Here is a 24768-nt window from a genome sequence, read left to right as displayed (position 1 = left end):
TTACTGGGAAGCCACTCCACAGCCAAGAGACAAGAAGGACCCGCATCTCCCGCTCTCCTGTTTGCTGCAGAGACCGTCCGCAGACTTGATCACCAGCCCTGCATGGGCTCTAGAGCCGCAAAACAAGGACCAAAATGGAGCCGGCTGCCAGGAGGGAGATGCCAGGGCCCCTCTCCCAGCGGGGCACGGGCTGGCTCGCTGAGGCTGAGATGCTGGCAGTGCCCGGCAGTGCGTGTGCTTCACAGCAAAAAGGGTAAATGAATTCCCATCTCCCCAGAAGGGCGGTGGAAGCACCGGCAGCCCCGGGTAGGAGAGCTGGACGTGTCCTTGCTGTGCGGAGGGCCGGGGGCCGCAGGTGAGGGCAGCGGTGGGGTCAGCAGTTTGGAGCGGAGGCTGTAGCCCCCTGCAAAGCTGCACTGGGAGGTCCCTGCAATAAATTACGGCATGTACAATGGGAGGGAGCATTTAAATAGTCTGCGTTAGTTAATGGCAGCTTCAACGGGTCCCACGGGGTTGCGCAGGAAGATTTCTCATCTGCCCGATTTTTTACTATATAAGCACATTGCTCCCATCAAATTTGAGCCACTCTGACAAAGGTCTTTTCAGTGGAGGCTGAGGGCCCAATGAATGCCTTCTGCAGCACCGCAGCCACCGGGAGGCAGAGGGGGGGACCCGCCCTGCAGAGCGCGGACCTGAACGCCAGCTGCCCCCTGAGGACGGTACAGGGAGGTGGCACTGGCCGCACTCCGTGGAGCGGGGCTCGAACCTACTACCTCGCCGCTGCGGAGCCGCGGCCCTCGCTCCCGCGCCACAGCGGCAGCATGGCACCGCCCCGCTGCCGTGAGGGGGCCGGGCCGCTAGAGGGCGCCGTGGCCGCCGGCGCGGCCCCGTGACCCGTCGGCGCGGCCCGGCCGCTCCCCCTGCGCCGCCTCCCCGCTCCGGCCGGGCCCAGCCCAGCCCAGCCCCGCCGAGCCGCTCCGCCGCGGCGGCCCCGCCACGATGTGGCTGGGGCCCGAGGAGGTGCTGCTGGCCGGCGCGTTGTGGGTCACGGAGCGGGCCAACCCCTTCTTCTTGCTCCAGCGCCGGCGGGGACACGGCAAAGGGGGCGGCCTCACGGGTGAGGCGCGGCGGGGCTGAGGGGAGGCTCCGGCCCGGCCGCCTCGGGGCCGGCGCTGCGCGGGCAGCGGGGGGGACTCCTGCCCTGCTGCCGCGTCCCCGCAGGGCCCGGCCCGGCGGGCTGAGGGGCCGCCCCAGGACCGCGTCGCGGGTCCCGTCAGGGCGGGGCGGGAGCTGCCCGCCTCGGTACCACGGCGGCTGCGGGGCTGGGGGGACCCGGGTGGTGGGGGGGAGATGCAGGCCCCGCCGGCTGGGGTGAGCCCGTCCCGCCTTTCCCCTCGCTTCTCCTGGCTGTGTGTAGCCCCCGGAGAGCCGCCGCCGTCGGCGCCCAGCCGCTGGGACGCGCTCGGTGGCGGTGGCAGCTGACGGCGAGCGGCGGCCGCTGTCCGCGGCACCCCCAGATGTGTCCGCGCCTTGCCCCATCCCTGCGCCCTCCGGGCAGGCCCCCTCCGGGCAGGCCCCCGCTTGCCCCCGCAGTTCGTGGGAGCTGTGGGCCGTACCTGCTGCCTCCCGGCTGGGTCTGTGGAGCGCCTGGCACTGCGGGGGGTGTGTGGTCAGGCCTCCCCAAGCGCTGCTGCTGCACGGGGAGGACAAATAACTGTAACGGGTGGCTAGGATGATCTTCTTCCTTTGTCAAAAATGGCTTCTTTGTCATACTCGCCTTGCCTCGAATTGTTGAGGTGTTTTCTTTCTGTTTTTTGGTGTGGTTTTCCAAGATTTAAAGGTTCAAAGTAAGACGTAGTTTTTCATTAATATCTGTATGAAAATTGTGCTGTGCTTGGGCCGGGGGTGAAGTTGTGTGGGTGCAGCCCAAGGAAAACTACTTGTGTGCGTATGCCTGATAGCCATGCTTGGTGACAGAAACTGTTAAAATAACGTAACTGTGACCAAGGCACAATGTTAGCAACAACAAAAACTCCCCTCACTTTTAAAACACCCCATTTATGTGCAAAATGCTTACACAGTTGTGTGAATAACAAAAATGTGCTTTTTACATTTATGAATTATGCACAACCAGTTTCATGAATTAGCCCTGTTAACCAAATATACTAACTACAGAAATGATGCAGCTGATAAACATCCTTAGCATATTTCATCTTTTCACAATGTTCAAAATTATTTTGAATTACTCTGTTTTATGTAAAGTAACTTACTTGTATAATTTTGCATGTAGACATATAATTGTATTCTGGAATTTCCTAGGTTTTTTACAAGAAGAAATGACACCTGGTCCTATTCTGGAAGCATTTAACTGATCTATTCTTAAATGGTTGAAGCTTTGAGCCAGGTTACTTCTTGAGCTCGTTTAGCTCATTGAGAGACTCTTCTTCAGAGCTCCTACGTGTTAAAAGCCACGTATCCTCCTTAAGGAGCTGTACAACTGCAAGTTGACATTTTAGAGTTAGAATGTAGATATTCAGCCAAGCTGGAAAGGTGTTTAAGTTGCTGTCATACTCAAGTTCTTAAGCGTGTCTTGTTACCGGTCCATATGTCAATATTTGACACATTCAGTACTGTTATAAGAAGTATTCAACATGACTTTTTAATCCGTATTCTGCCTAAAACTGTACGCAAGAAACCTGGAGCCAAAACTGAGATCCTGCTGTGCTGGATGTATATGTATTTGTTTTAAGGATTACCAGATGAGCTTGCTATAGGTGGCATTTCTCTTGAAGCACGATCAGTGGTATATTGCTAATCTATTACTTGCTTTTGTATAGCCAAGAGAGATAAAGGGAAGGAAGTAGGATGTTTCATAATAGTGAATGAGATATGGATGAGTAGAGTTTGCTCAGACTTACCCAAACCATAGGGAGGAGGGCAGGGAATCGAGCCTGGGCCTCCCAGATAGCGATCCAGAGGAGCAACCATGCTCCCTTTCCAAGTTCTAATATTAGAAAACTTTGAATCATGAGGATGTTGCAAAATTAATTTGCATTAAAAATGCTCATAGTACATTATCTAGAATAACAAAGCAAAGTATCATCTTAAATATTTGATTTATCTAATAAATAGACTTAATTGAAATAAATGGATTTGCTTTACAAAGTCTGGTGGCTGTCAGCATTTATTCTGGAAGTGCCTCCTTTTTTATTTAACATAATATAAAAATATATTTGAACTTCTATATTACCAAATTTTTATCCTACTTCTTTCTTTGTTTAATGGAAGCACTTCTAGAAACATCACTGAAACCTGTGAGTACCAGTTTTTCTAGAGCTCTTTTATTCCATTTTGGATGAGTTATATTACCTACTGTTTGCATAGGTGATGCTGAAAGATACAGCATTGAAAAGTCTTCTGTGTTTTTGTTTAGTAGGCTTAAAAATCACTATTAGCAACAGAAACCCCACAGAGAAAAATATGTTTCACTTCTATTACAAAACCCTCCTAGGAAGGCGGAGGATTATAACGAGGTTTAGTAGACATTTAATTGCCATCTAAACTTTATCCATTACCAGTGGGATTGGCTGTAGTTGGTTTATAGGTAATTTGCTTGCAGTGACTGGATGTATGTCTTTATTTTCTCGACCAAATGCCATTGCTCTTCCATCACAGCGTACATGATACGAATCGGCATTTTTCTGTAGTGTTGATCCTGTATTTTTACTTAACCCGATTCTTTGTTTTGGTATTACATTGTTTAATTTATCTCTCTCTGCCTCCTAGGTCTTCTTGTGGGAACATTAGATGTGGTTTTAGATTCCAGTGCCAGAGTTGCCCCATACCGTATTCTGCACCAGACTCAGGACTCTCAAGTGTATTGGGCAGTGGCGTGCGGTATGTATTGATGTGACTTGTCAGGGTCTGGATTTGTGTTACTTCATTGTCTGTTTGGTTCAGATGATCAGTTATCCTGCATATGAGTATTCTGTGACTGCTCAGGAAACTTTCTAGAGCTTCTGGTGGGGTAGTAGAAGATACCAGAAATGACAAAACTTCTCGGTGTTTTTTAAACTGTAGTTTAGGAACTTAAGGCTCTGTAAAAACTTCCGTTTTTGCAGATGTTATGAATTTTCTTTCTTCCAAAGTGTATCTGTTTGCAAGGTCATAGTGAGATTGTTCAGAGAATAAAGCCGTGATGATAATATTGCTGTGGGACAATGAGTGTTGTGCCAAAACCTGCTTACCAGGAACACGGTACAAGATGGGAACAAGTAAGGTCATTCAAGGTGCCAAACACTCTTCGGGGAATCTCTTTACTGTCTTGATCCAATTTATTTTTTTATGCTATTTCTGGCCTGTAATAGGTATCTAGATATACTATCTTTGTAAAATATATTACAATGATATTTTTTTAAAACATCAAGAATCCTTGGCCTCTTTTACTGGAGAAATGTAACTGCTGTATTAGAATATCATGGTACAACCTTCTAATATCTGGTGGTGAACTTTGATTAAGGCTTTGGGTCCTACTGGTTGCTAAAGAGAAAATATCTTAGACGTATTTGTTAGACCAATTTTGTTTATAATAAGAATCTTCACTTCTCACTTTGTGGTTGAGACGTAAAATCTCAGCATGAAGTAGTCATTTGCTAAGCCCACAGATGTTGATGTCTTGTTTTCCCTGTTCCCATCTTCTCCCCAGGCAACCAACACGATATTCTCCCTTGCAGAGCTACTTAAATTCTGCAGAAGAGCAGTTTAGAAGTTGCTGTGTTTCACAGAAACTCAGTTTCCCTTTTGAGGAGGGAGAAGGCAGAGAGGAAGAAAGACAGAAAACAAAATAGCAGGCCAGAAACTGCATAGAAAAAAGCAGAATATTTAGTGGCCACATACACTGCAAATCTGAAATTTTCCAGTATCTTGACACTCAATGAGTGTGTTATTTTTGTACTGTTTCTGGAGTGTTTAGTTGATATCCTCTGTAACTCAGTTACTTTTAAGTAATGGAGCATGGTAGAATGAGATGGGCTATATAACAACTGAATGGATTGATAAATTATTATACTGGAGTAAATATAGTGTTTTAATCCAAAGTATTTTTTTAATCATATCTGGTTCTCATTTTACTGTCAGAGTAAGAGTACTGGCATTCACTTAAAGTTATAAAATGGATATGGCTCTCTAGCTGAAAAATGCATATATTTTTTTTACAATTTATCGTGTAAATACTAGTGGGCAGCATTCTGGTCATGCATGCAGCTTCGGCCTTTCAGCACTTTGCTCTTACAACTCTCTTTGTAGGAATTGCAGAATTTTACTCCTTCATATATGTCATTCTAATGTTGTTCTTAGAAAGATGTAAAATTATTGAGGCCTGGCTTATTTTAGCAATTTGTCTGCTGTCACTTGGTGAGAGATGCAGCTCATGAAACCAAACAGAACACAGACTTTATTCTCCTGCCGTTGTTGCTGAACCTGTGGGTTTTTTCCACAACCAAAGCATCCTATAATTGATAATTCTGTGCCCTTAAAATAAGCCATTTTGTATTACTCAAAATCATTTGTACTTTAAAAACATTGTCAGATGGCTAGGATAGATGTCAAGTAAACTTATACACAGAGGCAAAAGAAAAAATATTTGTTGTCTAAATCCATTGGGCTGTACACACAAATTCATAGCCCTGCAATCCTTTGAGACAAGACAGCTTACTTGTTTCTAGTTTTTGGTTTCAGGTCCTGGAGTTATTTTTGCTTATGAAACCACAGACTAGCTGGCATTGCGTTTTGTGTTTAGGTATCCAGCTACAAATACGTGAAGACTATTTCATTGCTGAAGCTGCCTCTCAAAAAAGAAAGTCAGGTAGAGCAATAGCTTTAGGGAACTGCTTGTGTTGTCTGCTGCTTTCTTCTTTTCCATCATTAACCACACGGAGGGGTCTAATGTACTCACAGAGAAATCGAGTAGTGGGAGTCATGCTGTTAACATTTTTAGATATCCCACTGCTTTTGTATGAAAATTCAGAAGATAAATTTACTGGAATTTGGCAAAGAGAAACTTAAAAATGTCTGTGATTTGCATTTAAGCAGATTTCTTTCTGTCTGCATTTAATGATGATTCTTATCTTGTTAAAAAGAATTGAATTGCTGTTTTTATTTCTTCTGCTTTTTTTTTCTGTCTACAAGAGAATATAGTGATAGCTGTTGATACAGAGGAAGAAATCTTTTAGTAAATACAAATCTTTGAAATAATTAATGGCAACTAACTAAGGCAACTTTCTATAGAAAAGTTCTTTAACTTGGTTACGCAGTGAAGCTTATCGTTTGTGAACTCTTGTGGACTGTGTGATTAAAGACAACTAACTGATATAAGTTTTGCTGAGACATTTTTATTTAGGAAAAACAACTTTCTGACGTGAATATTTTGGTTGCTTTTTGTTTTGGAATTGCGTGCTCTCTGCTGACCATTGCCCATGGAAAATTGAACCCCTTTGTAGTACAAAAACTTCAGTTGTTCTGAAATTTCAAGGTTATTCTGAAAGTTCATTATTTTTATTCTAGAATGCCAGGAATTAAAAGAGTACTTCTCGTCTGGAACATAAGAATGCTTTTTGTCGGGGGAAAAAAGCTGTATTTGGTGTGCACTGTCAAATAGGATGATCTGTTGGTAGTGTGCTGATTATCCTTGGTGGCAGTGGGGACATTTCATTAGAAACATAATGTTGGTGTACATAAAATATCCCTGACATGTATACAGTTGGTGTGTTTGATTTGTCCTGGTCACTGTTTGGTAATTATTAGTTTCCTGCTGTGAACTTGGAGGAAAAAAGACCTTGTTCTAATTTCTTTTTTCTTTGCTCTTCCATCATCTTTCACCCCTTCAATTAGGATCATCTCGTAAAGAGATCACAAAGCATTGGGAATGGCTGGAGAATAACTTACTGCAAACTCTATCCATCTTTGATAATGAAGAAGATATCACCACCTTTGTCAAGGGCAAGATACATGTAAGCGACATGTTTCCCTGAACGACTTCCAGATCCTGAGAAAAAATGGGGAGGTGGTTTTAAGAAATTTTTACCCTTGGGAGGGAGGGAGCAAGAGCTCCATTGCGGAACTTCTCTCTGCTCCCTTTTCAGACATACATACATTTGGAATCGTCATGGAATGCATACAGTATTATCAGCATCACATTACAGTCATAAGACTGGACAAATGCGCTTGAGGGGGAAGGTTATGAGCACTAGATCTCAAGGAACAGCCTGTTTAGGATGCTCCTACTAATTAAAATATAATACCTCTTCAAAATCCTTGGCGATTATACCTTCAATGTAGAGAGAATGTTTAACAAGGGTTCATCTAGCAACTAATACAGGAGAGAGAATTCTAGTCTGCAAGCAATGTGCTGGCCCTGCCACGGTGGTCTAAAAAGCATCTAGGTTGTAAAGGAACTGCACCCCAACTTCCACTTACTTCTGAGTCAGACGGGTGCCTCTGCTTGTTGTGCAGTTAACACACTTCAGATTCCCAGCCCACAACTTCTCCAGAGTAGAAACTTACAAATACATTTTTTATTGAACAGCAGCAATTTGAGTCTTTTCCAGTACTCCAGTCAGATTCTTTGTATTTTCTCTGTGTATGTCTGTGTGTGAGAGAGATTGTGGTCATTTGTTTTTCCTTCTGGACAGTCAAGATCTGACAGACTGCTGAGTTCTGCCCTTCCTGTCAGATAATCTTCTTCCTGTTGAAGAAGCATGTTTGCAAGTGAAATGGACTTCAGTTCTCCTGCAGGTTGTTCAAAGTGTTACCAGGCCAGCCGTGAGAAACTTGGTCGAACGTTAAACATGAATGTGTTCAGGAGTAGATCCCAGATCACAGACTCCCCGACTATCTGAGTGCTCTTTCTACATGTCTTTACTATTTCTCTAACGTGACAGGAGAAATTATAACTGCTGTGTTTTGTTTCTTCTTTCTGTCTTCTGGATTGCTGCTGTGACCTTTTGCTGTATATTATGTCTGTCAGCAGGCATGTTCCCTTGCATTTCTTCTCTCTCTCCTCTCATGTCCTTTCAGGGGATTATTGCTGAAGAGAACAAGAATGAGCAGCCCCAGAGTGAAGAGGATCCAGGTAAATTCAAAGAGGCTGAACTGAAGATGCGGAAGCAGTTTGGGATGCCCGAGGTAGAGAAGTTGGTCAATTACTATTCCTGCAGCTATTGGAAGGGACGTGTACCCAGGCAGGGTTGGCTGTACCTCACCGTCAATCACCTCTGTTTCTACTCCTTCCTGCTGGGCAAAGAGGGTGAGTTATAAGCCTGCTAGTTGTTTTTCTGCCGTTTCCCATGATCTTTTTGATGCAATTGATTTTTTGTGTGAACTTTTTTTAAGCTGACAGTTTTTTTCCTGTTAGGAATCCTTTGAGGTCTAGCTCAACACATAGATCAGTCCTTGTACTCATAGGCACTTCAGTGATGTTTCGACTGAATGCCTGAGTTATTTTTCAAAACATTTCTCAAGTTGTACAAGTACACCTGAAGTTTTAATTCAACTGGATTAGAGAACCAAGAAATATTTTTATCTTTGTGAGTTTTATTTGGAACCACTGCCAGGACCCAATATTTACAAAGTTTGAACTCCTGAGTCTAATTTGCTAATTTGCTGAGTCTAAAAGCTAATTTGCTGTAACGAAAGAATGAAAACTTGAGTAGCTGTAGTTGAAAGCATTTACAGTCCTTTTGGAACTGCATTATTTCTAGTCTAGTTAATCCCAAAGATTATTTCCAAGTATTTTTGGAGAACCCAGTAAAAGTATGAAGAAAAAGAATCGTCCACATATAAGAGGGGAAAAATGCTGCTACATTGAGAGCTTACTTGCTGCTTGAGTTTAATTTCTGTTTGTTTGTTATTTTGCCTTGAATTGTAATAGTAGGGTTTTTTTAAACTTTTTTCCCCAGTGACACTGGTGATCCAGTGGGTGGATGTAACCCAGCTAGAAAAAAATGCTACACTGCTGTTCCCTGAGTGCATTAAAGTAAGCACAAGGGACAGTGAACTTTATTTTTCCATGTTTCTCAACATCAACGAGACATTCAAGCTGATGGAGCAGTTGGCTAACATTGCTATGCGGCAGCTATTGGATAATGAGACCTTCCTACAGGACAAGTCCCTCCCAAAGCCCAGAAAGCCTCTTAAGAACATCTCTGCATTAAAAAGGTATATGTTTCCAGCAGTGAGAAGACACATAACAGGGGATTGTAATAATAAATCTGCATTACTGTGTAGCTCCCAGGTGCCACTGGGGTTTTCTCACTCTAGGGGCTGCATCACTTATTTCAGTCATTAGCCCTCTCTCTGCCTATTCTTTTTTTTCCCATCCCAAATTGGTGCTGAATTCACACACCCCCTCATGTCTTCCTCATGCATGACTGGGCACTGTCAAAAGGAATTTTCAACTAGAAACTGTTGAAAATTCTGTTTAAAAAAAAAAAAAGTGTGAAAGAAAAAAGTACATCAGCCCCTTTGTCTGAAGTTGAAGATTTATAAAAGTAATACACATTTGTATTGTAATAAATCCTCCTGCTGGGGACTGTTCTCTGCAGTTTCAGAATCTGATGTAACATTTAAGTTTCGCAGATACACTTGCATATTTTATCTTGTATTGCAGGACATACCTTGTCAGTGAAGCATGTCTGAAGGCTGAAAGAGGAGTCAGATAAGGGGTGGCATCTCAGTTAGAGAAATGAATACTAAGAATACACAGCACAGTCTGAAGGTTGTGATTGGAATGAACACTTAACATTAGTGTTTGAGTGGGTTTTTCAAGTGAGAAAAAACCTCTGGGGGCTACTCTTTACTTTTCCCCAGAGACCTGGATGCTCGAGCCAAAAATGAGTGCTACCGTGCCACTTTCCGGTTGCCCAAGGATGAATGCCTGGATGGACATACAGACTGTACCTTGTGGACACCGTTCAACAAGATGCATATTCCTGGCCAGATGTTTGTTTCCAACAATTACATCTGTTTTGCCAGCAAGGCAGAGGAGGCCTGTCATCTCATCATTCCTCTCAGGGAGGTGGGGATTTCTTAGCTGTATATTAAGAAGACAGGCCTGTCTTGTCTTTTGTGTGCTTCTAGCTTTTGTGTGGTGCTTTATAGATAATGGAGAGTGCTAGATCCAAATGGCCCTTGTCTTTGTCTTCTAGGTGACAATAGTTGAGAAAGCAGATAGTTCCAGTGTCTTGCCCAGCCCTCTGTCCATCAGCACTAAAAGTAAAATGACCTTCTTCTTTGCCAATCTGAAAGACCGAGATTTCTTGGTACAGAGAATCTCTGACTTCTTGCAGAGAACGCCATCCAAGAAACCATGTGGCAGCGACAGGGAATGGAAGTGGAATTTGGCTGATCCTGGTTGTGAGGTACTAAGGAAATAGCTGGGAAGAGCATTTGCCAACTTTTTAGAGTAGTGCTTCTTACAGTGTGTTAACAGTGCTCATTACCAGCAAATGATGTCTCTTTGTTATACAGTTAGCAGAGGAGGGAGGCTGCCTGAGCTCAGATGCTTTATGTTCTGTTGTTCAGGAAGTTCCAGAGTTGCCTTCCAGCAGCCCTCTTGCAGTTAGCCCAACGTCTGCTTTCAGCCATCAACCTGTCAACTTCTGTGCCGGGGAAGTGCCAACAGCCTCGCAGGGACTACTCAAACTCTTCAGAAGAAATTCTGAGGAGCTCTTGGGACCCAAAGGGGTAAATAATATTTTAACTTAAAACAATTAACTCTAAATACTTTGCAGAAGGTTGCAGATTTCCTGTCCTGCTCTAAGACTCTGACAATGCATTTTATCCCTGGTCAGTCCTGCAGTATCACTGCTGCATCTGTCACAATGATAGTGCTGCATAGATGTAACCTGACCGTCAGCTTACTTTATCAGTACTGAGATACCTGAGATACTTGACTAGAGGCTGAGAAATTAGTGTTACTGTGCTTCTGGGATGTAAATTCATGTCTGTGAAGAACTACTTTTCTTCAGCTCCAGAAAGCAGAGAAGTGGTATCTCTGCTTGCTAATTAATCGCCTTAGACTATAGTTCTGCTTGCATTTATGTAATGCCATTGCGCAGCCGATGTTAGCACTGTAAAGATTCGACTTTAAGCAAGGTCAGAACTGATTCACAACAGTGTAGATTAGCATACATCCTTTTATTCAGCAGGAAGAAGAAAGGCTTTAAATGTCACAATGCATTTCTCTTGTGAAGTGTAGGCCTGAGTATACCCAGATATCATCTGTCCTACAAACATAAAAATGCATTAATCTCCTAAAATGGCCATATTTGTTCCTGTGAAGGCAAAGGAGAAGATGAAGGAGGAGTCTTGGAACATTCATTTCTTTGAATATGGGCGAGGGATGTGTATGTATCGCACTGCCAAGACTAGGGAGCTGGTGCAAAAAGGAATCCCAGAGAATCTTCGTGGAGAGCTGTGGCTCCTTTTCTCAGGTAGGAGGTTGTGCTGGATACTTTGACAGCTAGCAGAAATAAGCTTTCTGCACATCTCAAAGGAAAAGGTACAAATCTTAGCTCATTTCAGAATAAATTAATCACAAGTTAACTCCACCTGAATGATACTTCATGTTGTTTTTGCCAAAAATGCAGTGATCGCATTCCTGAGATGACTTCCTTTATGAGTGTAGTAGCTCTTTGGCCTCCTTCGTCTGCGTTTCAGTGTTGGGACCTAGACTCTAACACGATGATTTAACAATGAGTTTGTTACTATACTTTCATATCTATTTGTAGTTGATGAGTTCATGTAGTGCTTCCTGGCAGCCTCTTCTCTGCAACTGTGGGCATAAAATCTGTATTCCAAAGCTCAAGAGGTGAAGCAGTATTTGTTTGTTGTTACAGGGGCTTGGAATGAGATGGTGACTCATCCTGGTTACTATGCAGATCTTGTGGAAAAGTCAATGGGAAAGTACAATCTTGCTACAGAGGAAATTGAGAGAGATCTGCACCGTTCTATGCCAGAACATCCTGCCTTCCAGAATGAGTTGGGAATTGCTGCCCTCCGGAGAGTCTTAACAGCTTATGCATTCAGAAATCCAACAATTGGGTACTGTCAGGTAAGAAAGAAGTCTTAGACTTTTTAGTCCTACATGGTGACCGTGATTGACTTGGACTTTTTCTGCAGTTTTTTGTTCTGTTTCAGACTTTTCCTTCATGCTGTCCATCTGGTGGTGTGAGAGTAGGAAAGAAGTGGTAATGTTGCAAGATCTCTTAACTATCCTTTGGATACAGCATTTGGATAGACTTTGCTCATTTCTGCTAGGTGTAATGACAGAGCCTTTTACTAGTTTTCCTGCTAGAGCTTTCCCTAGTTCAGCAAAAACATTTTCTGGTTTCGTTAAAAAGAGCAATTAAATCAAATAAGTGATGATGCACATGGGCAGTGTATTGAAAACGAAGCCAGTTGCTGGTTTGTGAAACAACTCGGTGGGAATTCAGATTCATTTTGTGTATTGCCCTGGTATTAGAGGTTCTCATTATGTTGTTCTGTTACGACCAAATTGTTACAAAGCTTTTTATGAAAACTTTGAAAATTATATTTAGTCGCATTGATTAACAAAAGTGCTTGAGAAAAAGTAGTTACATTATTTGCTGCCTCACAAACAGAGGAACTGAAACAGGAAGGTAAATTGGCTTACGGTCATCTATTGACTCAGATACCAGTAAAAGCTGGAAATAGATGTGACTCTCAGTGACAGTTTTGCTATATTCATGCTTTTTAAGTTTAGCTGGTCTGTAATGACAGAGCTTTCATGAGCATCTTCATGTTTCTCTCCTATATTGCATATTTAACTTGACGGCTCGTAGGCTATGAACATTGTTACGTCGGTACTGTTGCTGTACTGCAATGAGGAGGAGGCTTTCTGGCTCCTAGTGGCTTTATGTGAGCGGATGTTGCCAGATTACTACAACACAAGAGTAGTGGGTGAGTCTTTGTCAAATCCATGCTGGAGCCTGGATTTTCAGCTACTGTTGCACCAGCATCTCTCAGGACCATTTTGTTGTTCAGAATGAATTAAATGTGATGCATTTTAAAGATGATTAAGCACAACCCTGTTCCCTTTAAAGTTGCAGGTGTGTGATGGAGACATAGGAAGAGACACTACAGGCTACCAAGGTAGTAGTACTACCTTGTAGTAACAAGGAAGATGAAGTCACTAAAAATTGGTAGCAGGAGGGACCATTAGCAGTAAGGAGACATATCTAGAAGAAAATTATTGGGTTATTTTTTACCCATCTGAATGATGTATTAAATCTTTGGAATAGGCTCCCAGGAAAGGTTAGTGAAAGCACTGCTTCATGGGCTTTTAAAGTTGGTCTGTATAAAAGAGTATAGTTTGATGTAAATACAATAATATCAGTAATCCTCCACCCGTCCTTTCAGGGAAAATGCATAGATCAATGAGAGATTCTCTTTCTGCATGCTCTGCAATGCAGGAATAGTCTCTATTGAAATATGTTGCTTTTATTGAGAACAGGGAACAAATCCAAATCAATTTGTTAATTTTAGTTCTGATGTTAAGAGGCTTATATGAAATTAAAGTGAACTTACACTATTTTGTTTAATAATTGATTAGCTTGGGTATCGTACCATGATACCACCGATTTGAGTTCTACCATTGTTTTTGTTTGTTTTCCCAGGTGCATTGGTGGACCAAGGCATCTTTGAAGAACTTACACGAGAGTATCTTCCACAGCTGTCAGAAAAGATGCAGGACCTGGGAGTGATTTCCACCATATCCCTTTCCTGGTTTCTCACTCTCTTTCTCAGTGTCATGCCTTTTGAGAGTGCCGTGGTCATTGTTGACTGTTTTTTCTATGAGGGAATCAAGTTTATCTTGCAAGTGTCATTGGCCATACTTGATGCCAACATGGAGAAGTTGTTACAGTGCAGTGATGAAGGTGAAGCCATGACTATCCTCGGCAGGTACCATTCATTGTTCTTATTTATAACTGAATAGTAACAGTACCCTTTTAGTCATCATCTCTTTCTACCTAATTCCATTACGTAGCAGGTCACAGGTAACACTCTAGGACACAACTTGAGCTCCAGAGAGGTTTGCTGTTGCTTTCTACAACAGCTGAAATTAATTTTTGACTCAAGTATGGAGGAATCCCATATTTCTGGAATTGTTTGCTTTGCAGCATAATGCATTCCTGCTTCTCAGTTTGAATTTTAACTTCAAAGGGCTGTTATCCGAGATTCACAGAAGAATTCTGATCTACTATTAAGAACAGATACTGGCAGGAATCACATTCTAGAAACATAAAACTTTATCAAGAAGATATCTCCCAAGTCTAGTAAATGTAAGATTTTCTTGTTTGAAACGTGAATCTCTTCTATGTGCAGCACGATCTTCAGCTTACTACTTGAAGCCCACTTTAAAAAGAGTAGATACCCCAAAAATAGGGTGAAAATCAACTTTACCTCAGATACATTGAGAGTAGCATTGCAGGTTAGCTGGGAAAAATTAAATTTTCCTACGTATTTAGATTAATGATACAAAGAAGTTGGGAATGATGCATTTAGGATATTACTTCTTTTCCTGGACACTAATCCTGGAGCATTGCATCTCTTCTGTTTCTTCCCCACAGATACTTGGACAACGTAGTTAACAGACAGAGCGTCTCTCCCCCTATTCCCCACTTGCATGCCTTATTGACGAGTGGAGATGACCCACCACTTGAAATTGACATCTTTGAACTCATCAAAACATCCTATGAGGTAAGGTTCTGGCTTAGTTTTTGCTCAAAAGATGTTTCTCTACTAACATCCAGTTTTATACTTTGTGCAGCCTGAATTTGAACAGTGTTCATAGCTTGAGGTGCTCAAGGAGTGCAGGCCCAAGCCATTAATCCTCCTGTTTGGTATGAGAAGTGCTGCCAACAGAAGAAGTGTTGCCAACAGCAACACTGTTGGCTACTGTGGATTACAAAGAGTCTCCCCACCACCAGTGGAGATTTAAACAAAGACTGCAAATAAGTAAAAATTACAGACCAGAGACTTCTTCCTGCTTTGCCAAAAAAGTCTCCATTCTTACTTGTATGTGAGGATTGTCAGTGCTAGGGAGTCGGGGAGGGAAATTCAGGGTAAAAATTATGAGGTATGATGGCAGAGGCAGAAACATGGAAGCATCCCAGTTCATGTTCACAGGAATCCTCTTCTGACACCCACCACGTTCTGGGACCAGAAATACCAGTGCTGTTGAAATACCTCTGCACTGGTGGAGTTGTACCTCATTATTCATACTGAGAGCAAACTCATAAGAAATTTGTATCTGAATGATGGAGAGAACGCAGGCAAGAGAACTGGTGTTTGACAGTTCTTCTCTGCTACGCTGTGGTAAATGTGGATTCATTTCCCCCTTTATCTCCTGTTCTTCATCCTGGCCCTTTCCAGCTGCTTACAGTCAGGCAGTTGTCATTTTGGTGGGTATTTTGTTTGTTTCTTCAAATCTGCCATCTCTGTTTGTTCTCAGTTTCTTTTATAAGAGAGTGTCACCAAGTTCATCTTACTTGTCTGACCTAGTCAGAAGAAAAGCCTGTTAACTTTGGTGTTTCTAGCTGAATCTCATATGGGTCCTATTAAAAAACAGGGCTGGAAGGAATGACAACCTGTCTATTCTCTTATCTCTTGCCACAGTACACAATCTGTATTTCTGTCAATCTTGACATGCTTTTTCAGCTGTTCTTTAGAAACCTCTGATGTTGGATTTCCCATGAATTCTGAATGACTTCTCTTGCAGGACAGGGGTGAATAGGGAATAGAGCTCAAGTTTTTTCTCATCTTTTTGGTCCTTGGAAAAGGCTTCTAGGGGTTTTAGATCATCTCTGAGGGGATAGTACACTTGTTAAAGAACATATAATTGAACAGGGGTTGTTCTTTCTTCAGGAGATGATGTTGACTTGGTCTGCTTCCTTTCTTGCAGAAATTTAGCAATTTGAAGGCAGATGATATTGAACAAATGCGTTTTAAACAAAGGCTGAAAGTGATCCAGTCTCTGGAGGATACAGCCAAGAAGAGTGTGGTATGTGAATCCCAGATTGAATGAGCTACCAAATGGTATACTAATGGAATGTGTTTTGCTGTAAGCATCTAGAAGGTTTGCCCTGTAGCAGACCTGGTTTTAAGTGACTTAAAGAATTGCAGTTAATATGAAAAAAAATTGATTTACTGGCTGGAATAATGGATTTTCAGTTTTCTTCTTCACATGGTTCTAGTTAATCTAATAAAATGGATTGAAGTGCTAGGTCACGATCAAATGAGATGTTTGGCATGGAGGGAGATAAAAACTACTTGTAGTAGTCTCCACTGCCTAGCGCTATCTGTTTTACTACTTGCCTGGAATCTTTGAGAAGAGCTAGCTAGCAGATAATTATTTTCCTGCCATTTAGAGAGTATGCTAGCACATTATGGAATTTTACAGAAGGGTTCATGGCCAAAGGGGAGTATCCACACCTGTTGCAAGTATCTCCCATGTCCTAGATGAAGAACCTTATCCACATGTTTCTTTCACTGTTGTTTTTCAATGTATCTGAATCAAACATCTGAAGATAAAAACAAGAGGCAGGAGCACAGTCAGGTCTGCACAAACAGGGAATAAGCGCAGTAATTTTTTCTAGCTGCTCAAAAGGTCAGCAGTTTCTGCTTGACCAGAAATTGTCTTCCTGACCTGTAATCCATAGCAATGGGAGGTATTGGAATGGTTATGTTTTCCCTCCCATCCTGTGTCATATCTCCTTGCACTTGTTCTCTTCTGTGTTACATAGATTTTTCAGTGAGTCATATTTAATTTTTCTAGCTTTGAAATAAAATGTTCACTCTATTTTCTCCCTAACTGTAGGTCCGAGCTGTGTCTAGTGACATTGGTTTCTCTATTGAAGAACTAGAAGAGCTGTATGTAGTGTTCAAGGTAAGAAGCTAGAGCGAGGAAGAATGTGTTCTGACACAGAGAGAACAAATATCAAAATAAGTTGAAAGGGAAGCAATAACTTTGCTTCGATTCTTAATCCAACCTATCAGAAACAGATGTTGCATTCTGTTATCCGTGGTACCAGTGAGACTGGCCCTATTACTATCCAACTGATTCCCCCCCCCCCCCCCCCCCGCCCCAAGATGGCCAAAACACATTCACAGTATTTGGATTATATTTATTCAGAAAGAGATCGTGGAGTCAATGGAAAGGAATGTCACATAGCACTTAGAACATGGAGCTAGGATTGACTGTGCCTCAATTTTCATTCTCAAGTTTGCCATTGACTTGCTCTGTAATTGTGACAAAATTACTTAAGTGCTTTGCCTCTATTTGTCAACGTTTGTATTTTAAAAAGAATGATATTACCCAACTGCATTTACTAAAGTCGCTGCAAACTCAGTTGCACTGTGCTGTAGACTCAGAAAGAGAGGCTTAGTTCTAAAACCTGCATGTTCCCTTTGCAGTAAAGCCTGAGTGTCATCTCGTTCAAACCTGAAATCATGTTCTTTTTATTTTTCACTTAAAATTGTTCTTTGTCCTTTTTGTGAAATCCCTGTCTCTTTCTTCATTTCATATTATTTTGTAGTGAAGTAATGCTAGGAATAATGGGGGAGGTAAACAGTGTCCCCTGAAATGTCTCTTCTCTGCTTATTCAATGCTACTCTTGAGCTATAACAAAGTCTCCATTCCTGTGTATTGTTGTAGTGTAGTATAATCTGACCTATTAATCCTTTCCCTCCAAAGGCAAAGTATCTGATGAGCTGTTACTGGGGAAACAATCGTGCTGCAGCTGCCCGCCGAGATCAGAGTTTACCCTACCTGGAGCAGTATCGCATAGACGTGGAGCAGTTCAAAGAGCTGTTTATCAGTTTGACCCCCTGGTCCTGTGGTGCACATACGCCTGTGCTAGCAGGGCGCTTGTTCCGGCTTCTGGATGAGAACAGGGATTCTCTCATTAACTTCAAGGAGTTTGTGACAGGGATGAGTAAGTGGTGTTTTTGGAGATGATGGAATATTGCAAAGATTGTTTCTGTCCTTTTTCAAGCAGAGAATTAAAAGGAGATAGTGATGTTTGCACTGTCAATGAGGGGAGGGTAACAGCCTTACAGGAAGCCTCAGGCAGAACATAAGATGCCTTTTTGCTGCTAGGCAGTCTCCTGTTTTGGGAAACGATAGGTGGCAAACCAACAAGATGCAGCTTTGCTGTAGATTTTTTTTTTTTACTGCTTCTGCACAGGGCTTTGTGCAGTTAGCGTTTCCTCATTGCATGTGAACTCATTCTGGTTTGAGCCTGTGAGCAGAGGGTGATTCTTTATCCTAATTGCTATTTTCTTAACCATTTTTTTTTTTCGCAGGCGGGATGTACCATGGTGACCTCACTGAAAAACTCAAAGTACTTTACAAACTCCATCTGCCTCCCGGTGAGTGATTGCTTTCATATGTTGCTACTATTGAGCATGGTCTGTTCTAACACGCAATTGAAAAGGGATGCCTCATGAATTTTGCTAATGAAGTGGGTGATACGGCTGTTCAATTAGCTTAGAGATCTTAACATTTCCTTCTCTGTAAATACAGCTCTGAATCCAGAGGAGGCAGAGTCTGCTTTGGAGGCCACAAGTTATTTCACAGAGGATGTTACAACAGAAGGTAATACAACACCGCTGCCTTTACCTCTCAGTTTAGGCAGGAGTTGCAGCACAAATCCATGTGCTACGAATAGTGATATTTTGCAAAGCATGGTCTCGTGGTGGTAGTATGTTAAGATTGCCAGTGTGTTTGAGTGCACTGTCTTTGTTGCATGATGGGAAAGAAGTCGGGAGCTTAAACTGCTCGATGCCCATTTCATGCAGGACCCCTCTGAAGCACGGTTACAGACTGCTGAGGAGCAGCAGTGTGCTTTTACCAGCCCCTGTCTCCCACCATGATTTAGGCTTTTCATGCAAGTCTCATTGTCTCTCTTCTTGTTTTTGTTTCCTTCTCTGTGTCTGTCTATGTCTGGCCTTTTCTTCTGTTTTATCTGGGATATTGTCCCCTCAACCCCTTTTTCTGCTGCTCAAGTATCTCCTTTTGTCTCAGAGCTGGATTTCTGCCTGCACTGTGAGTCTCAAGGTCAGTCCATGGATTATGTGCATGCATTGAGCATGGCTATAATGCTGATATCATCTGCCAGCACCAGTGTGCTATTTTAAATACTCTGAAGTTGTTGCTGCTGCTCCTCTCTCATGACACTCCCACTATGAATAAAGTGCTATAAGTAGTTAGATACCTTTTGGTATATTCTACCTATTGTGTTTCAACCTTGGTCAAAATAGGTTTTGTCCAGCTTCTTTCAGTGGAGTTTATCTCACCCTTGAAACTGGCGGGGGGAAAATACACTCAGAGCAGAGCGTGGGGGGTGCTAGGCTTGCTGGCCTGGCTAGATGATACCTGTGCCTCCTCCACACTCTCCTAATTTAAAGGAATAAGGATGCATGCCATTGAATTGTAAAACTTTTAGTAGACTAATTTACTGTATTTCTTAAAATATAATTTTAGGGATTGTCAAATAGGAGGTCAAAGTGTCATTTGTGCTAAATGTTTACCAAAATATAATAATGCTCAAAAAAAATGTGAGTAATTAGTTGTGCTGTTTGGTGCTAGATGGCTAACTTAACAGTCTGAGTTGAGCCAAGATTTCCTATAAAGTCTAGTGACAATACAGGGAACCAGAAGCGAAGTTTGTGAAGTTAGACTCTGCAAATTACTCCTAAAGTGTCAGTTCAGTCAGTGAATAATGGTGAGTGTAGGTATTAGTCACATATGTGCTTAGTGGTGGTTTTTTTCCCATTCATTATCTTGCTTTGGATAACTGAACTTCTTTGTCTTTAAGCCATCACATTGCTTAGCTGTCTTTCGTACCTGTGTTTCACCCTTTCTTTTAAGAGTTCTGCCCTCTACCTCAGCTCTTCAACCCACTTTCTCAGTGTGGCTTTTTATCCAGTTCATCTCATCAGCCTCTTGCTTCCATCCTGTTCTGTTCACTCCTACAAACATCACGTGGGAGTGTGAGATGTAACTTCTATTAAATATATTCTTGTATTATTTTAATTTGTATATGAGTTGTCTTATGTTCTTCAGGTGCTGTATTGCTGTAAATCAGTGATTAATCATTCTTTTATAATTCCATAATTTTTTAGAAACCCAAGAAGATAAAGGAAGGAGAAATGAGAATGGTCCAGAAAAAGGTAATTTCATCATAAATAGATCACACTCTAGTCTTGTCTTTCTCGTATTATGAACTGTTCGTTGTCCTTTGCTGTATCAAGGAGACCTTTCAAAGTGTCCCTTGTGGACAGAGGTAAAGTGGGATGTGAGCCAGGAAATAAATCTCTCTTATGCCTTACTGCTCTGACTCTCTTACATACCAAGATGATAACATTTGTAAATCATGTTTGGTAAGTTGTCAACTCATAGAGCTAATTTATAAGAAGTCAGGTTGATGCACCAGTGTTAAAATTTTTGCTCTGCTGAGCTGGATCAGATAAACCAGCAGAAAACAATGCAGCCTTCCTGATAGATCCTTCCTTGGACTGTCAATAAAACCTGTTTCTAGCATAATTTTTGCTGGCACAGCGTTCACTTTTTAAGTCTGAAACTGTTAACCACCTGACAGTAGTGTGGCTTGCTCTTGCCTTGCAGAGGAGAAAGGTACCAGTCCACAGGACTATAGATACTACCTAAGAATGTGGGCCAAGGAAAAAGAGTCCAAGAAAGAAACCATTAAAGATCTCCCCAAAATGAGCCAGGTAAGAAGTGAATGTGAAGGTTTCCAGTTAGATGACTGTCACCTTAGTGGGGAATTCAGCAGTATGTGCAGCCATTTTGCCAGCATACTCAGTCCTTACCTGTAGATTGCCCTGCCATTCTGTTCTGGTGAGCTTTAGAAGCCTCTTAATTCCACACATTTGTGTTGGAATTCCTCAGTGGACTTGGGCAAACTGCTTTGTTTCAGCTGATCAAATGTATTTGATTCTCTCTGCCTCCCAGACCAATTTTTCTTATAAGAACTGTGATCTGTGTTTTCCCTCCAGAGCAGTGTGTTTCAAATATGCCATCGGTCATGTAAACTTGTTTGGCTTTTTTGGTTTTGCATTGCCTCAAGTTACAGCTGCTTGGTGGAGAGCGAAGAGTGTGGTTACAGGAAAGAGAGTCTGATGACTGGTGTGATCTTTTCTGTCTCTAATTTCCTTGATGGGTGCTACTTAAACCAGTTTGGAAATGCTTAAAAGCTGACCACAAAAGAGTAGCAGGACAGAAGTAAAACTTTAGGTTTTCTCAGATGTGAGTGAGTACTCTGTTCATCTGTGAGCAAAAGAACCACCGCTATTAAATTGCTAGCTGTGTCTCAATTTAGCTGCTACAGCAGAGAGAGAAGAGTTTGCCTGTATTGGACTGTTCTGAATCAGTACAATAAGTTGCCACTTACTTGGTGGGGAGGCAGATAAACAAGGAGTCAGTCAAAACGGTGCCTGTTGCTTCATCTCAAGGAGCGTCTGGACGACGCTCTTATGGTTTTGTTTTAGGTAGTCCTGTGAGGAGCAGGGAGTTGGACTCGATGATCCTTATGGGTCCCTTCCAACTTGAGATACTCTATGATTCTGTGATCTGGCACTGTCAACTTTTTTCAGCCCGAAGTATGATTTTTTGGTCTTTGTCTTTTAAAGGAACAATTCATAGAGTTATGCAAGACCCTTTACAACATGTTCAGTGAGGACCCGGTGGAGCAAGAGCTGTACCATGCAATTGCCACTGTAGCCAGTCTACTTCTGCGAATTGGGGAGGTTGGGAAAAAATTCTCCAATAGACCCACGAGGAAGTCTGAGGACTGCAAAGCAAACAGTACCCAAGATCCTGTGAGTGAAGAGGAGTCACCAACATCTGAACAGAGTCAGAATTCAGCAGTGGAGCAGCAACCCCAAGCTGACCACGAGGACAAAACCTGTGGAGATGCTCAGCCTGAAAAAACACAGCAGGAGAACCAAACTCTAGGAGATGGGCCAGGGGAAGGACAAGGCTCTCCTTTACAGCTGCTATCAGATGATGAAACCAAAGATGATATGTCCATGTCTTCCTACTCCATGGTCAGCACAGGCTCCCTGCAGTGTGAAGACATTGCAGATGACACAGTCCTGGTTGGTTGTGAAGGCAGTAGTTCAGCTGCCAGGTATGGTAGTACCATTGATACTGACTGGTCTATCTCCTTTGAGCAGATCTTAGCTTCCATGCTGACGGAAACAGCCCTTGTAAACTACTTTGAGAAGAAGGTCAACATTCTGCAAAAGATCAAAGATCAGAAGAAGGTAGAGAGGCAGTTCAGTTCATCCAGTGACTATGAACTTTCCTCCGTGTCAGGGTGAACTCAAGAAAGCAGGAGTTGTCTTTGGGAGATAAAACAGGGAGATAATGTGGCAGATGGCAGGATGGTTTGGTATTTTGTGTTTGGGGTATTTTTTTGTTTAATCAGAGACCAGTAACTACACAATTACAATAGATTCCGATTGATAAGGGGCTTCTGACAGTGACTGTTTTGTGTAGGTGCTTCTTTGGCTACTCTGGCTGACAGAATTAGATTTACATTCTCAAGAGCCATTAGAACCTAATAGCCCCTGGCATATAGAATTACCACCATAAATTACGCATGTCTGCCTTTTGCTATCTTTTATTTTAATGAAGTTTTATTTCAGACAGTAACTGCTCCTTGCCTGCCCTTGTTTGCTGTAGGTTCCTGGGTAACTTGCACAGCAGATGCAGCCTGGCTTGAAACCACGTTCACCTCTGGCTGCCAATCTGAGAGCTAATGCAGTGTAGTCAAGTGCTATAGGACCCTGACCTATAAATAGTCTTGTAAGTTCTTCAATGCTGTTCTGTGACTCAGCAGCTTTAATGCAAATGTGTCCCACTGCTCCCAGCACCCTAAGGTCTAAACACAGACATTTCTCAGAACTGCAGGTTTCTTTCAGATGTGATTTGGCATTTTCATAGTGTATGACCACCTTTTTTTCTCCTTCAACATTCAGGAGTTTTCAGACAAGCCTGGTTTCCTAGCATTTGCTTTTCTAATTCTTTGAAAGCCGTTGTTTTCAGTTGGTCTGGGAAGTCACAAGCTCCTTGGCTTCAGTGCAGAAGTATTAAGTCAATCAATGGGCTCATGACAGTTATAACGAGGGAATATGTTCCTAAATTAGAAGTTGGTGAATCAGCCTCAGTGTTACAGGGCAGTGGCATGCTGGTCTGCTGGACTTTCCCTGTTGGTACAGGAAACATCCATTGTTTCTTGCTGATTCTCCATTTTTACTAGCTAGTGATGGGTCCAATTTTTAGGAGGACCCCTAAGAATACTCTGATCAGTCAGCCCTCACAAATGCTTGGGGCAGGAAGATGTGCAGGAGTGTTGTGCCACCTGCAGCTGCTCAGTGTGTCCTTTCTGAACATCTTCTGTACCAAGAGTCTAGCCGCTCTTAGAAACTACTACACATCAAAGGACATTTGTACCTAAAGAGGAAGAATTCCAAGCAGTGTGGCCCTCTGCCATTAGCCCATTATGGGAAACCTCAATAGACTAGATCTCTTTCCAGTTAGAGACGAAATAACTGGGAGACTAAGTGACTGCTCTTTTAAATCAATTAAGACCAGAAGAAACTAAGAGTTAGCCTTCTGGTAGTAGGGTGTGTGCTCCAAGAAAGGAGAATTAATGCTGTTCCTACAAATAAATTCATCTCAGTACGCAGGCATCTGCCTTGCAGGGCCAGAGCGAGAGATGCTGCTGCTTGGCGAGAGCAGACCCTGCACTGAAGGCAAGGTTTGCTACAGCTTTTGGCTGGCATTTGGAAAATAAAGGATGGGAGGGACCCGTGCAGTTGGATGTTCCCATTTAACACTACTTGGTGTGCTACTCAGTGTTAATTCCTCCTTGTGACATTCTCTGTATGTATTCACAGCTGGTACATATTTCTTATTTCTCTGCCTCCTCTGTCCTGTATCACTGGAGAGCAGCCATTAGTAAAACTGCTTTTACTAATTACTCAATAATTTATTGTAATTTTTTAAAAGTACAAATAATACATGTGATTTTACACTGTCTGTCTGTCTTATCTGTCATGTACTCAATAAATGAACCAGAATCCTATAGGCAACCTTGACTGCCTTTTATTTCTCTGAGCTCACAGAATATTGATGTTCTTTGTCCATGGCAGTTATCTAAAAGAGCAGACCTGGTATGACTGGAGTCTGACTTTTTTTTTCCTTCTTTTCTTTCTCTTTTCTTTCTCTTTTCTTTCTCTTTTCTTTCTCTTTTCTTTCTCTTTTCTTTCTCTTTTCTTTCTCTTTTCTTTCTCTTTTCTTTCTCTTTTCTATTATTTTTTTTTTTTTTATTCTGTATACTTACTTTCTAGATAACACAGACTGATGCAGCTTGAGGTAGGTGCAAACACGAAATGTTTTTCCTCCTGGAAGAAGGTTACTTTTGCTGTTATGAACAAACACGCACCCAAGACACCCCTGCAAGCTTGACTCGCATCGCCTGCCGGGCGCTGCCTGAAGGCTTCCCGTTTGAAGGCAGCTCGGGCCAGTTAATGATTTTTTTTTTTTTTTTCTTTTTCCAAAGACAGGATGAGAGGGCCCTTGTAAAGCAGCCCGATGCCTTAGCTGCAGTGATTCCTCCCTATCGATATGTAACGCTCGCGATTGCTGAGCGGTGCACG

The 24768-nt window shown here is 42.3% G+C and overlaps 1 protein-coding gene across 2 annotated transcripts; it reads left to right on the top strand.

Annotated features, from left to right (window-relative positions):
• Positions 1-884: 884 nt before the first annotated feature.
• Positions 885-24194, top strand: TBC1D9B (TBC1 domain family member 9B). 2 transcript variants are annotated; one of them, XM_075509403.1, is made up of 22 exons: positions 885-1117; positions 3787-3897; positions 6889-7007; positions 8074-8302; positions 8955-9213; positions 9865-10072; positions 10203-10415; positions 10579-10740; positions 11339-11489; positions 11895-12109; positions 12861-12978; positions 13695-13980; positions 14649-14778; positions 15983-16081; positions 16898-16966; positions 17774-18014; positions 18385-18450; positions 18605-18676; positions 19088-19138; positions 20206-20253; positions 20708-20814; positions 21733-24194. In XM_075509403.1, exons 1-22 carry the CDS (start codon positions 1000-1002, stop codon positions 22423-22425), a joined length of 3765 nt encoding a protein of 1254 aa, XP_075365518.1. In that variant the 5' UTR covers positions 885-999; the 3' UTR covers positions 22426-24194. The 2 variants fall into 2 exon arrangements, with proteins under 2 accessions (XP_075365518.1, XP_075365519.1); XM_075509404.1 differs by lacking the exon at positions 19088-19138 and having other exon boundaries at positions 886-1117.
• The last annotated feature ends 574 nt before the right edge of the window (positions 24195-24768 follow it).

Source organism: Mycteria americana, chromosome 8 (assembly GCF_035582795.1).
Source record: "Mycteria americana isolate JAX WOST 10 ecotype Jacksonville Zoo and Gardens chromosome 8, USCA_MyAme_1.0, whole genome shotgun sequence".
NCBI classification, from domain to species: Eukaryota; Metazoa; Chordata; class Aves; order Ciconiiformes; family Ciconiidae; genus Mycteria; species Mycteria americana.
Note: the sequence above shows the minus strand (reverse complement) of the source record. Positions and strands in the feature narration are given on the sequence as shown.

What these genes read in the sequence shown, in the direction of transcription:
- TBC1D9B (XM_075509403.1), top strand. Translation starts at nt 1,000, where the DNA reads ATGTGGCTGGGGCCCGAGGAGGTGCTGCTGGCCGGCGCGTTGTGGGTC. An exon ending in TTGTCAAGGGCAAGATACAT is followed by an intron (nt 7,008 to 8,073) that starts GTAAGCGACATG and finishes ATGTCCTTTCAG; the next exon opens with GGGATTATTGCTGAAGAGAA. An exon ending in ATCTCCCCAAAATGAGCCAG is followed by an intron (nt 20,815 to 21,732) that starts GTAAGAAGTGAA and finishes TGTCTTTTAAAG; the next exon opens with GAACAATTCATAGAGTTATG.